Source organism: Equus caballus, chromosome 2 (assembly GCF_041296265.1).
Source record: "Equus caballus isolate H_3958 breed thoroughbred chromosome 2, TB-T2T, whole genome shotgun sequence".
NCBI lineage: Eukaryota > Metazoa > Chordata > Mammalia > Perissodactyla > Equidae > Equus > Equus caballus.
In genome coordinates, this window is record NC_091685.1 from 61,596,488 (window position 1) to 61,611,366 (window position 14,879).

The following is a 14,879-nucleotide window of genomic DNA, read 5'->3' on the forward strand; positions in this document are numbered from 1 at the left end:
ACCATTTGGCAAAACCCAAATCAGTGTAGGAGATGTGGCACTATCATTTGACTCAGATGCTAAGGGCTTTGGGTAAAAAATAATTGCTGAGTGCTAACTAGATGTTAGGTATTTTTCTAAATATTTTACATGCATTGTTTTATTATCCCAGCAACCTTCTGAGTGATGTATAGTGATGTCCCCATTTTTGAGAAGAGGAAAATAAGATTTAGAGATGTTTAATAACTGGCTTGAGATAGTAGAGGTGGCAAGTGGTTGAGGGAATCTGAAGCCTATGACGATTTGACTCCAGAGTTCTTGTCCCCAGTGATGACACCATGCTGCCAAGGAGTCCCACTGAGGGAAGGAAGCTGAAGGGGTAGTCCTGGGCCTTCCAGTTCTGAAAGCACAGTCAGACAGGAATCTCCATCCAAGAACTCTCCTTGAACTGTGATGACCATGACTTTCTCTGACTGCTAGCCCCCCTAACCTATTGTCTTGGCTTTGGGCCACTTAATACATCCAGCCTTGAACACATTCAACGTTTTTGTGTGTCTGACTTCCACTGTCACCTTCCCCTGGCTCTAAACCTGATGATGCTGTTGTGTTTTGGCTCTCACCTGTGCCTTGAATATTTCCAACTAGCAAATCTTATGTACAATCTACCTGCTTTAGCTCGCCAAAGGCACCAACTCTCCTTAGAAGGAGACACTCCACTCAAAAGACATATTAATAATACATTAGATTGAAGAACTGGGGCATTATGTGTCTAAAGAAAGAGGGTTAAAATATTTTATTAGAGAACATACATCAATATTGAGCAACACTTAAATATTATGGCATCCATATTTAGAAGGACAATATAAATGCTTATAATTTGAACAGTCACTTTATTAAACAAATAAAATAAATTCCTTTTTAACAGTGGGTTGCATTATCCAGAAAGTATATTATTTCAATAATTTATTCATCTGCTTGGTAATATATATATATGTTTTCTTCAAAAAGAAACCCCACAAAATAACGTGATTGATCACCACATCACATCATAAACAAATGGACCTGTAAAAATGGCATGTAGAAAATTCATAAACACTTAAACAGCACATTCCAAGGATACTGAGTCCATTTCAAAGGAATTAAATACTTTAGAAGCCATTGGAGGCAGCCTAGGTGTCATATATATGCATCTGTACAAATTGGTGCAGTAAATTCAAGTATAACAATTCACACTATAGACATAGGAGAGAATCTCCTTCTTATAGCAGAGAGCACAGCCCAAACTCAATGCGATTCAGATGAGCTCTGTTTGTTACCTGGAGGGGAAGGAGGTCAGATCAGCTCAACTGACCAAGTACCACAACCTGGACGAGGTGGGCTCACCAGCACTGCGAAGGTAGAACTTGTACCTTACAGAGACCTTATTTGCCACAACAATCATAAGGATTACAGGGAAACCACAGCAGCTAAAATCAGCCAGGCAGCCCACATCTGCATCTCTGGCAGTGTGGAAATGCGTGTTTGTGTTTTGAATGGATCTAAGGAGGAGATGAGCAGAAAAGCTGCAGTAAGGTAAGAAACGTCATGGGCTTTACGGTTAAATGGCATTGGCTTTATTTACTAAAATACAGTTGTAATTTCACAGACAGAGCAAACCTCCAGATTTGTCTTCCTTAGCCCCAGCAAGTCAAGTCCTTCCGAACTGCTAGTTGATGGGAAAAGTGCAGATCCAAGGCCTTCACTTTTGTTTACTTCTCCCACCGCCTCTGCTGCTTTGGGTGTGTACTGAAATCCCAGGCGCCCTGTGCTACTACAGCGGTGCCCCGAAAGAGCTGGGAGACCGACCCTTCGGGGATGGAGCACGTGAAAGCCAGCCTCGGGGGTGCTATAGGAATCCAATTATTTTCTGCCTTTTTTTTAGAAGGAAAAACTCTTTCTTTTAAAACTTATTGCACAACATTTTCTGCAAAAAATAATTCCTCAATTTTAAAAAATACTGAATTACATTGTATAAAGATTTGCTTGTTAAGATTCCCAAAGCACTTGGTTATTCTTATGGATTAACCACTTCATATTTGAGCAAGTGTTTATTTGAACGATGAGAAAATATGGACTTTTTTTTGTCCAGCCGTTAACTAGCACTTGTAATGCTGTGCTAAGCTTCAAGAACAAAAAGGATCGGACAACTGAGAAATCAAGGCCTTTTGATCTTCAGCCAAGCCAAACACTGGAGCTCTGTCAGGAAAGCCGCTGAACTCATCATTTATTGGCTGCTCCTTGATTCTTCCTCGGCTTAAAAAAGAGCGAGAAGGAAAGCAGGTGTGTTTGCCTGCAGGGGACTTGAGGGATGGGGTTTGCACAGCCAAGTGGCCACCATGGTAAGCAAGACTGACTTCCATGTGCCCTGACAGACTGGAGTGGGGGCAGCCCCAGCACATGCCTGAGGTTCACAGCCCCTGGGCCTTTGCATGGGTTCATTCCTTCCCTGCCTAGAAAATTCCTTCTGTTCCTCACTCTACTTTGCCTTTCAGGACCTAGCTGAGAGGTCACCATTTTTGAGAAGCCTAACTCCGAGGCTGGGTTGGGTGCCTTCTACCACATTCCCATGGTGCGGCGTGAATATGCCTGTCACATACCGTGCCCTCCGCAACTGTTGACTTGCCTGTACTCATGGGTGCCTTGAGGGCAAGGACCATGTGTCCACCATGGTTTTTCTCACCCTCTGGAGCCTCCTGAATGTGACAGAATGGATAAGTGAGCAGAAGCGCCGCTGTGTGCAATGGCAGCTCCCCCTGGAGGAGGCTGGCTCTGCCCTGTGGCAGGGCTGCTTCTGCTCCTACGGCTGTGCTAGAATTTGAGGGGCACGAAGAGACCCTCAGTGTTTAAATTCTAAGAACGCAACAGGGGAGTTGTACTCAGCTGACTCTCAAAAAATTGAGCTAATTGTCCCCCAAACCTGTTTTCTTCTTTCTTTTTACATCCACAATCACTGCTTAAGTCACTATTGTCCCAGTGTTGACAACAGTAATACATTAGATTTGTGCCTTAGTTAGACTAATGCTTGGTAAGGATGTAAATCTACGTGGCAGGTAAGACTTACAGGCTCCTGAGGTGGATTCAGAAGATGGTGGGGAGCAGGAAACGGGGCTGTGCTGGGCGCCTCCTTCAGTGGGTGGGAGGACAGCACACACAGACGTGAAGCTGGCTGTTGTAATGGGAGCATGTCCCCTCAACAAAGAAGGCAGATCAACCTTTAATGAATCATATTAATACTTTTTACATATTAGGTATTGTACATCAATGTGAACAAAATTTTATCCTTCTGTAGAGTAGGAATTCCTACTCGAAACCCAATGTATCCATTTTGACAAGTTCAGATTGTGGTAGGGCTGGTTCTTTGTAAATCGAGCCCCACGCTCGTTCCCCTGTGAGCCAGCCCAGTCACGTCCTGCTCCCCATGAGCTGATGCTCTCGCTTTTCCTTCTCCTTGCACTGAAAGAACAGAAAACTCTTCTTTTCAATTTGGGCCAATACCAAGCCTTTCACCCTTGCCACAGCTCAGCAGCTGCTTCTCGAAGCCTAGAAGACTGAAACAGCCATAGATGGTGTTTATACAAAGCAGAGTTGGGCCAAGAACCTCTTCCCCGAAAGTGACTTTTCCCCTCTGTTTAAAACAAGTTTGAGATTCCAAGTCACAAGAGACCATTTGGCAGGGATTTGGTGGCAGGTCCCTGCCAAACACAGCCTTTGAGTATGGATGGCTGCCCTTGGCCGACTGCATTGTGGTGAGCTGAGCCTGCTGTATGAACTTTCCTGTCAAGCCTCCTGCCCAGGAGGGTCCTGGAGATCATTTAAAGGGGTCCAGAGAAATGCCGGGGCTCTCACCGGCAGACCCTGACATTAGAGCTGAGACTGTGACCCGGTGCTCTCATGCTGTGGGCTTTAATTCCAACTGAAATCAAAACTGCCTGTGGGTCGCGACTGGGAATTTGCTGTTTGTCTTGTGAACACTTAACTTGTGACAGTTACCCAGGCCATGTGGTGCCCAGCCTTATTTCCTGCAGTGATTTTAAGCTCGAGCTTTGCTTCAAGTGCTCTCCTGTCTTCCAGTGGTCAAAATTACTTCTCTTTCTCTTAACATCAGTTATACAAACACACACACATCCTTTGTATAGTGACCGCACTCTATACAGTGTCTTTCATAGAAGCACTATGATGACAAAATACTTCCTATTGCCAAGTAAGAAGTCAACATGAGAATGAGAAAGACAGCAACACCAGCCCTGGGTACTCTTGTTCTGGGTTGTCTATAATCTGAAAGTAGTACACTGAGTCTGATTTTTAAAAATTAAAACAATATGCTCCGGTGGGATATTTCCAACCCAAAGAAAATAGCTTCCTCGGGGTAGGGAGAGAAATAACCAAAACTTGGAATTTGCTTCCTGGAGCTCTAAATTTAGGAATGGTGGCCCCCAAGCAATGGTACACCACAGTTTTGTGACTTCCTTTCTAATGAAGGGGTGATTAGTGTCTTGAACTGGTGATGACCAACTTCTGGAAACATATCAGCCTGAACTACAATGAAGAGCAAAGGAAACAGAAAGACTTATTCCATTGTTACTCCTGCATGTGGAGTTCTTGGTGCTAATTTAGAATAATGTTTTATTTACATAGCATTTGGGAGGGGAAATGAAGACAAGGAAGAGTGCTAGCATTTATTGGGGTCTACTATGATTTGAAATGTTTTATTAGCTCACAAGGCATTTTCATGTACACCACGTCATTTGCTTACCCCATTTCACAGACGAGAAAAATAGGGCCAAGAGAGGTCAAATGACTTGTCAAGGGTCACTTAGTAAAGAGATGGGACCTGAAATTATGCCCAGGCCATGTGGCTCCCAGGCCACCGCTCTTCCCACAACACCACGTACAAGCTCCCACTAGTTTCCCTCCTACGACTGGCTCTGCCGTGGAGCTGGTCAGATCAGGCCAGGGCATCAGCAAGGCAGGTGGCCAGGACAAGAGAACTCCAGGAAGAGGTACGCAGAAGGCTCAACTGGTTCTAGTCTTTCTTCTTCCTGAACTCCCTGCAGACTTTTCTGTCTTTATTCTTCTCACATCACTGTATTGTTCTCTGTGAAAATATTTCTTTTGTAATATGACTGCAAAATCTTATATTTTACGGTATCAAAATGTGCAAAGGGCTTTTGACATAGTAGATGATCCAAAATTGTAATTTTTACTACTTAAGATTTCTCTCTGCATACTTTATCCCAGTGCATGGTACGGAGCAAACTCCGTCCATGGTCTGCAATCCTGGGTCAAGTAGGTGTGGTAATACTGGAAAGTGGACTGCTTGTGACTTCTTATACCCCAGAGACAAAAGTAGCTATTTTTCTCCCTTCACATCTGATGAAGAAAGCATGTGTTTTGATTCAGGCTTAAAAAGCCGAAGTAAAATTTCTCTTGCAGAACGTTAGCTCTTGTGTACTGAGGCTGAGGCATCAGGGCTGCGTGTGATGTTCAGAAGGAGGAGGATGAGGTGAGCTGCTGGACACAGAGACAAAAGCGAGCGTGGGACTCTGCTTTTTCATTCAATTGCTCCCTAATAAATGTGTAACTCCTTTAAGGAAGTAAGTGGAAAACTAGCAATAAATCATTATTTAAATATTTGTAATACTTGCTTGTGTTTTTCTTAAAAATACTTCATCAGCTTACTTTTTAATAGCCTTCCTACTGTCAGGTTGGGTTTGGGCATCCTTATTTTTGGTGAAAGCTGCTCATTTCCCTATGCATTCACCATTGCTCCCTTTTTCCCTGCACTTTACAACTGTCACCTCTGCTGTGACACAGAGGCTGTTGGGGGGCACTGTGGACTGAGACACATTCATCCTGATGCTCGGCTTTTGATTAATGGGCCACGGGCTTTCCAACTCTTGAGACTTCAATTTACCAAGCTGCAGAGCTGAGATCTTTTCATTAGGGAAGATAAGGCTGGGTTCAGCAAAAGGAATGGGAAACAGAGTGGGAAGAAAGACAAATTTTTTTAGTGGATAAATCAATAAGCCATTGCTACACTCATTCAGACCTGTTTTTGGATGGGCTGCCTTAAATACACTTAATGCTTTTGTAGGCCCTGCCTTTTCGTGTGAGTTTTCCTCCTGTAATTTCTAGATTGGATTGAAGCTGGCAAAACACAGTACTCTGGACAAAGGTGTTCCATCGTGATGGATATCGTGGGACCAGAAACACCTCCACTCTAAGATCCCCAGGGAGGGGCACGACGGGAAACCAACGTGCCATGGGTTCTCACCCAGAAAGCACCACAGCAGATGCTGTGCAGTCAGAGCAGCACTGATATTTCCAAATGAGGATCAATGCGCTTCGCTTCTCAGCAGGGACCAGGCAGAGGAGAAGACATCACTCTAGGGCTTTCAGGGAAGCACCAGGTGGGCAATGAATTTGTTTACAACAAGGGGCTTGGGTGGGTTGGCGAAACAGAAATGGGATGGAATTCCTCAAGAGAAGCAAGGTGACCAGGCAAAGATACTCTAAGACCGTGCAGAATGGGCAGCCGACCTGAGAGGCAGGAGCAGCAGCAGCTAAGAGTGTCCTGTTATAGCCACTGAGAGTTTAGGCAGTGGCAGCGGGAGGAGGTCTTCAGAAGGTCTGAAGTAAAGTGCCTTTGAGCAGGAACAACTGTCTAGAGCCTCCTGTCCAGTCAAGTAAGCGCAGCTTCCTTTCCTCTACTCTCTCTTAGGCTGTGAGACAGAACTGAGGAAACGCTACCCGAAGGCTTGTTGGCACCCATTTTCCAAGCTAATCCTGATGGAGGGCAGATGTCATGGAAACAGTGTCAATTCACTCATTGCCGGGGTTAGGCCCCGTGGTGATCATGGACTCCCATGTGGTCCTCTGTGACCCATCTCCCAAGACTGGGTCCTGCCCTTGGTTCTTGATCCCATCTTGTTCTGTCTCACCTTGCTCTCAGGGCCAAGGAGCTGTCCCATTCAGCGACGGCACTCTGCTTTCCTTGGTGCTTATGTCTCTGAGGGGATCCCATACCTGCCTGACTCTAGATGGTCGCTGGCTTCAGATTCCCCACTGCTGCACTCTGCACCCTTGATGAGAATCTTACTGTAACCTTTCAGAAGCCCACTTCCTGTTACCTGAGCCTTCCTGGTAGGTCATCTGGTATTTCCAAGTCACTGTGGACCTGGTCTCCCAGCCTTTGCCTGTACCTAGTGCTTGGATCTCGTCCCTTGTTCCTCTTTTTCCTAGTCTGCTTGCCTGCTCAGGAAGGGCCCAAGTCCTCAGATATGGCCACTCAGGGCCAAGGACTGCTGTGGGCATATGAAATAATGACAGTTCCTGCCCCAATGGAGTTTTAATCTAGTTGAGAAGGTGGAACACATACAGGTACAGTGTAAAGTGGGTTTTAAAGTGAAAAAATAGATATAGATTTTAAAACACAACAGAAGAGCCAGCCCTGATGGCCTAGTGGTTAAAGTCCTGTGCTCTCCTCTTTGGCAGCCGGGGTTTGGTTCCCGGTCATGGAACCACACCACTCATCTGTCAGTAGCCACACTGTGGTGGTGGCTCACATAGAAGAACTAGAGGGACTTACAACTGGAACATACAACTATCTACTGGGGCTTTGGGGATGGAAAAAAAAAGAGGAAGATTGGCAACAAATGTTAGCTCAGGGTGAAGCTTTCCCAGCAAAAAAATAAATAAATAAAAAGTAAAAAGCAACAGAAAGATTGCAATAAAGTACATAATTAGTTGCTAAATACATTTTATAGATAACTGCTGTAGGAACTTGGAGAGGATGACCAGGAAAGGCTGAATTTGAACTTCTGATCTGGGAAAAGAATTGTGGATAAATTTTTATGGGCAGAAAGGAGAGAGTAGGAAGGGAAATATGGGCTGAATTCTGTCCCCTCAAATTTGGTATGTTCATAACTCCTAGTACCTCAGAGTGTGACTGGATTTGGAGACAGGGTCTTTAAAGAGGTGATTACAGTGAAATGAGGTCATTGGCATGGGCTCAAATCCAATGTGATGGGTGTCCTTTTAAGTAGTGATCAGGACACAGACACACAGAGGGAAGGTGATGTGCAGACACAGGGAGAAGGTGGCCCTCTGAAAGCCAAGGAGAGAGGTCTTAGAAGGCCCTACTGACACCTGAGCTTGGGCTTCCAGCCTCCAGAGCTGTGAGACAATAAATTTCTGTTGTTTAAGGCGCTCGGTCTGTGGTATTTTGCTATGACAGTCCTAGCACACTAATATGGGGGGATTACACATGCATGGAGCTGCATCAGCAAAAGAAGGAGCACATCGGGTAGGCCAGAACCCTTTGCTTGGAGTGGAAAAGATCCTGGCAGGAGGAAACGATGAGAGAATTGAGGGAGTCCATGAGCAAGTTCCAGGAGCAGATTGGCTGGTGGGGTAGAGCCAGGGAGCAGGGCAGCAGAAGAGAATGGCCCAGCCTTCGCCTAGTCAACTCTGCCTCGGGGAGGCTGCAGAAGGCGTAATCTCCGCTTAATGCTCATGTGGACCCAAGTTTATTTTACGGGATTGATCGAGGCCTTGAAGGCCCTAAGGGAAAGGGAAAGAAACAACAAAGGCGAGAGGCAAAGATGAAGAAGAAGAAGAGAGAGAGAAAGTGGCTTTGCAGGGCTCAGAGAGACTTCTGAACTGTCAGAGGGAGAGGTGGCACCTGATAAAAGAGGGGTGCACGTGCAGTGGTGGGGGAGAAATGCCACAGAAACCCCTCCTGCCTCCCAGCTCTGTCTCCAGGGTGGCTGCACACTGTGTTTCACCCTTCATTCAGAACAAATAGCTTAAGAACAGAAAGACAGCAATACGGGCAGAGGGTAAAAGCCCTTGGGGACGGGGCCTCGAGTGTGCCCCACCCGTGGGCGCCTCCTGCCCCGGTGCACTGGAGGCTGCGGGGCCGAGCTTGCAGCACCAGGCCTCACACGGGGAGGGGACGGAGCAGCGGAGGGGAGCCCCATCTTGTCACCCAGGGCTACGCACAGAGCACTGTCTCCCACGGGAGCTGGCACCTCTGGAGTGAGGACATCTACCCCAACATCATGCATTGCTTGTAAGTTTGGCAAGAAGAGGAGGGTGGAATTATGGACAGAGAGGAGGGGATAAGGAAAGGATCAAGACAGACAGGGGACAGGAGGAGAAGGGAAGCTGCCACACAGTGTCAGCCCAAGCCTTCCTTTGTGTGCCCAGCATGGGCGGTGGTGTTATTATTGATTGGCCTCCATATTTCCAGGTCTTTCCATGTTAGTTCTGTACCCACTATCATTCCATGCCCTATCACCAAACCCTGCTGTACAGTCTCATCTCTAATGCTGTGGACACCCTGTCCTAGGCCACGGAACCACCCACCTTGTTTCCAACTGGGAACATCCTCCTCCCCTCACTGCCCATGAGGACTGGAGAGAGAACTGGGAAGGAAGTCCCTCCGACAGTGCTAGCTCAGAGAAAGACGGCTTCATCGTCCCAGTGCAGGGTTAATTATGTTTCCCCATAGAGATGCCATTTCAAGTCTAGTTAGATAATTTCAGACTTAAACAAAAGGAAAAATAGGAAAAGAAGAAGGAAAAGGACAAGGAGGAAGAGGGGTAGGAGACGAAATCCTGCTAGAAACTAGTATTTGTCTTTTGGAAGATGTCCCTCCCATCCAGCACCTCTTTCTTTGCCCCACTTCTTGGTGAGCTGCAGGGCAGACTCTGAAATGCCCTGGTGCAGGGCGCTGTGGTTGGGAGGTCTGCCCAAGGAGCCAAGCGTGGTCCCAAAGCCTGTGGGGACCTCCACTTCAGCAGGCTCCAGGGTTCACATCGGCCCTGGTCAAATGGCACCTACTGGTTGTTGCTACTCTCCGAGTCAGCCAGAGTGTGCTGGGGGAATTTGCCGAGGAGGTGAAGAGCTGAAAGACCTCCTTGGACTCCCCTGAGCTTCTGCCGACCTGCCAGTTCTACAGAATACAACAGTGGGTGCTTTCCTCTTAGCCTGATGCCTACGGAGAGAATCACAATGATAAATACTAAAGTCTGTCTTTTGGCTGAGCAGGTTATGTGGAGCAGCCCCCACCCCTGAATATGAACTTGTCACTTTATGTACCAACACCTGCAGGTTGGGAACATTAATGAAGTCAAGTGGAGACGTGTCAATGGCATATTAAAAAAAAGATGCTTGGGGACTGGCCCGGTGGCGCAGTGGTTAAGTTTGCACGTTTCGCTTCGGTGGCCCGGGGTTCGCCGGTTTGGATCCTGGGTGCGGACATGGCACTGCTTTGCAAGCCATGCTGTGGCAGGCGTCCCACATATAAAGTAGAGGAAGACGGCACAGATGCTAGCTCAGGGCCAGACTTCCTCAGAAAAAAGAGGAGGATTGGCAGCAGATATTAGCTCAGGGCTAATCTTCCTCAAAAAAGAAAAAAGATGCTTGTATGTTGAGCACCAAATCCACTGGTTAGCATCATTTGCACTGCACTGTAAGCTAGCGATGGCATAGATCAAGGATGGCAATTTACGGCCCATGGGCTAAATTAGGCCCACAACCTGTGTTTTTGGTGTGGCCTGTGAACTGAGAATGGTTTATACATTTTTAGAAGGTTGTCTAAAAAAAAAATATCAAACAAAGAAAAATGTGTGACAGAGACCATATGGCCCACAACGCCTGAAGTATTTACTATCTAGCCATTTACTGAAAAAGTTTGCCAATCCCTGGTGTACATTAAATAGATTTCTATTTTTTAGTTCATCTGGGAACATCTCTCCCACCCCCCAATTTATAACAACGCATCTTGGGGAAATGCATTCCTGATTTGCAACAGATGAGCTTGGAACGCATCCAGCTCCTAAGCTGGGGACTGTCTGTCCCTCTCTCTATTTTTCGTGCCAAGTGCAGCGCCTGGTGCAGGAGGGAAATGAGCAGCTTGCTGACGATGATGATCAGGGTGTATCCAACTCTTAGGCTCACTGGAAAAGGAACGTTCCCAAAACTCTCTTTGGGACTTTTGCATTCCTGAGGTCCTTAAGGTGTCAATCTCTGATGGCTTTGCCTTTCATGTCACCCGTTGAGCAAGCCAAGGGACCTCTGCCCTGCTTATTCCCTTAGCTCTGTGGCTGCCTCTCTAGGGAGAAAGAGCAGAATTACATCTGCTTGTCTTTTAGTCAATGAGAGAAGCACAGACAAATATGCACTCAGCCCCGGGAACAATCTTGTGCTCCCCAGCTGCTGGAGAGATATAAGAGGAGAGAAGGTGTGAAGAGAGCTGAAAGCATGGATCAGCGAGGACTGAGTGAAACGTGAGAGCCAGGGTCTCAGGAAACACAGTGGACCCCGGGGATGTTGAAGGCATCCTGGAAAAAGGAGTCAGACGCTGGATTTGGGACTATCCAAAGAAATCCTTAAAGCTTTCCCTATTCCTCCTCGTTTCTTCCTATGCTAAGCATAGATAACAATCCCTTTCTTCTCTTTATGCCTCACAGGAATGACTTGAGATAGGCAAAACTGATAGTACAGAGTGTTATATAAACAGAACAAAATATTAAACTCATGTTGGGATTTTTGTCTTAGTTTCTTTTCTATTGCATCTGAATTTTCCTACTGTATTCAGGTTTTTTCATTGATCAGCACCTTCATTATTTTTTCTCCAAATACAGTATAAATTTTCTCTTAGATTTTTTACCTAATTAAGTCTGCATTTCTCATAGATTAGCAATACTCATTTCCAGCTTATAATGTGGCTACCTTGACTATGATATGGAGGGAAAGTAATATAACTCCTGAGCCACACGAAAAGGAAAGATAATTATTTTGTCTTTGGAAAGGAATAAGCAACCAGTTTGAGGGCAATTCCTTGCTTATCAGTTGCAGCAAAGTATTACTAAACCATCCATCCTACTTTGAGCGATGTCGGTGGTAAGTCCTCCCCCTCCTTCTCAACACGCAGAAATCTTGTGCTCCACCGCCATAGCCTTCTCTTTAGGTGGGAGACTCAGTAATCCACATTGCAGTAGCAAAGAAATGACATTTTCCTGCACAGGGCAGATACGGTCCTTCCTCAGCCCCCATGACATTTGGGTCTGAGGGAGTGTGAATGAATTACTGCTGATGGGAGCACTGGCAAGGGGCCAGGTGTCCTATGCTGAAATCCTAACTTGCTTTTGCCAGCCCAGGCCCACGACAGTCATCTCCACTCACTCATCTTGCAGGGATGGCCAGGAGGCCACTGCTGCCATTGCTTTTTGAAGATGGTAGACCCCACAGCAGTCTGGGCTCAGCCCTGCTCCACAGCACAGTTTGTAGACAAGAGCAGGTGCCGACAGTGTTCCAACCGGGCTTGACCAGCGCTGTGTGCAGGTGGTTTCATGGTTAAAAGTCCTAGTAGTGTAAAAAGAAATCAGAGTAGCAAGTGAGCATACCTCTGCTGCCTCCATCTTTGCTACCTCTGCATTCTTCTCAGTCCCCCTGCTTTTGCTCGCAGTTTACCTTCCATGCGCTTGGCCTCCCTTCTCCCTTTGCTGACGAGCAGAGCTCTTTCCTTAATTAAGTCAACAAGTACTCATACACAGAGGCAGCATCTCTTTTGGCAAGAGGACCTGAGCAGAACCAGCCCCAGAAGCAAGTGAGAATGTTTGTCAAGCTGTGATTAAGTAGCTGTGGTTAAAGCATGAATAATTACCTGCCCAAGCAAATAGTTCCTCACAAGTTCCCACTCCCAGGCCGCAACCAGGAAACCTACTGGGCCAGGTCTGGGCACGGTTCACTTTGAGGGGGTGGAGGGAGCTGAGATGCTGTGGACATAAAGCTTTCACTTGTGAAAGGAGATCCAGGAACAAGTGGATGCTGCAGCCAACAACCGAGTCTTCACTTTTAAAGACTGCCTGGGCCGCTGGCTGCCCGTGCATCAGCGTTCTGAACCGTTTCCCCACCGTGACAGACACGAAATTCACATGTTTGACACACTCGTTGAGCTCCGCATGATTCCTAGAGAAACACCTACAACTCCTTGTCTTGCTCTCCAACTCAAAAAAAAAAAGATGTTGGAATACAGCAATGAGTGAGAGTGATGTCGTATTTGTTTTTATTTGTTTTAAAAAGGGACACACTTTCAAAGGTGTGCCAATTAATTGTGGTTGGGAGCCCATAACTTCAACACAGTACACGAAGTGTTTTGTGTCCACACTGTGTTGCTGTTCTAGGCTAATGCAGCCTCTTCTGCATTTTCTTGTATGTCCCTCTTGTTCCAATTTGATCTAACTTGTCTTTCTTGCAAGGTCTGAAAAACATTCCAGGCCATTATCCCCTAAAAAAGAGGTACATTCTGATAGTTAGAATCATAGACGCCAAACCCTTCCAATTATGACCTGCTCCGGGGTTTGGCTGGGATGGAGATTTGGCAGCATATTTACTGAGGTTAATTGGAAGGCAAATCCCAAAGAAATGAAACATTAAACAGTTTGAGTATGATTTAGTATCCTCAGCACACCCAATCCCAAATGGAGGACTTTCACCCTGACTATGAGGCAGGGGTGCTGGGGGAAACACGCAGACCTTAGCGTTAGGGAGACCCAGGATCGTATGAGGGTTCCTCCTTGGCCTTGGGAAAGCCATTAATCACTCTTAACTATCAGAGTTTTATCTCTGAAATATGAATGTGGAATTGCTATGAGGTTTAGAGACAATGGGTGCAAAATGCCCTGTGGATGCCTGGCACACAGTAGGAACTAACAAAAAAGTCTTAAGAAAATACTTATTTACCCACATATCACTGTCTACCAAAGATAGACCAGTCCAAGAGGTGTGAGAGAGCTGGAAGCCTTAATATTTTGGAGAGTGTTAGCATACACTAAGTGATTACAGGCAGAAGCGGTCTTCGATGAGACATGAGAGAGGCAAAAGGAGGCAAACTATGACAAGTAAGATGCTTTTCTGAAATCCTTGCGATAGTTTGGAGAAATTTTTGAATAAAGAGATTCAAGGTCTCTCTTAATGCATGCAATTTGAGTTGCAGAAGAAACTCAAATTTTGCTTATCCCATAATGTCAGACTGATTTTCTGTGACGTTTAGACAATCCCAAAGCAACCGCTTTTTATAACACATTAGAGAACACATTTTGACCACTATTATTCCGGGTGAATTCTTCAAACTCCAAATAGAAGCAGTAAACATGTGAGTATAAATATGACAATCATTTGTTTAACTGTGACAATTTTAGATAGTTTTTGGCATGCTCAAAGGTACAGAGATTTTTGTGGATGAGTAAAAAATAACTCTAATAATGTTTATCCCACTTTGACGAAGTCTTGGGTGACATTGTCAATTTCTTGTAAAATTGGCATGTTTGTACGTAATATTGTGTTATGGGAAAGGAAAAAAATGTTAAAGTTTGCCTCCCTGGAGGGAGTAGGCTTGCAGAAGAGTGTAGGAGACAATTATTTATGGATACTTTTGCATGAATACAATTGTCGTGGCCTTTATCTGATGAACAAAACATTTTCTAGATGTTTATTTTGATTAGAGATACCCTTAATGTTAACTTTCTGGTGATCCTAAGCATTCTAATATTTAAAATTTAAATTTGTCTGTAAAGGTGTTTAAAGATCATCTCAAACATGGAGCCATATTTTGCTGAAGAAAAACTATTACCATTCTCTTCAGGGGGATGCTCTTCCTGTAAGGGGGAGCCTGGAAAATGTGGCTTCTTAAATTCAGATTCTGAAAGAAGCTCTTCTCAACAACAAAACTTATGTTTCCTATCAAGGCAGAAGAGAGATGGGGTTTGCACATTCAAGTCCTTCCCTGGTGCCTACACCCATCCTAGGACCTCTACATCTGGGAGAGCTGTTATGGACAGGCAGGCAGACCA

The 14,879-nt window shown here is 45.6% G+C and overlaps 1 protein-coding gene across 2 annotated transcripts in view; it reads right to left on the reverse strand.

The window, feature by feature from the left end:
- Window positions 1–1,576: 1,576 nt before the first annotated feature.
- The window catches only part of ADRA1A (adrenoceptor alpha 1A), a 115,118-nt gene continuing 101,815 nt past the window's right edge, over window positions 1,577–14,879 (reverse strand). For both annotated transcript variants that reach the window (XM_014737800.3, XM_070256507.1), the window contains one exon: window positions 1,577–12,390. In XM_014737800.3, the coding sequence (XP_014593286.1) occupies window positions 12,382–12,390 (9 nt within the window). In that variant the 3' untranslated portion in view covers window positions 1,577–12,381. The remainder of the gene's footprint in view (window positions 12,391–14,879) is intronic.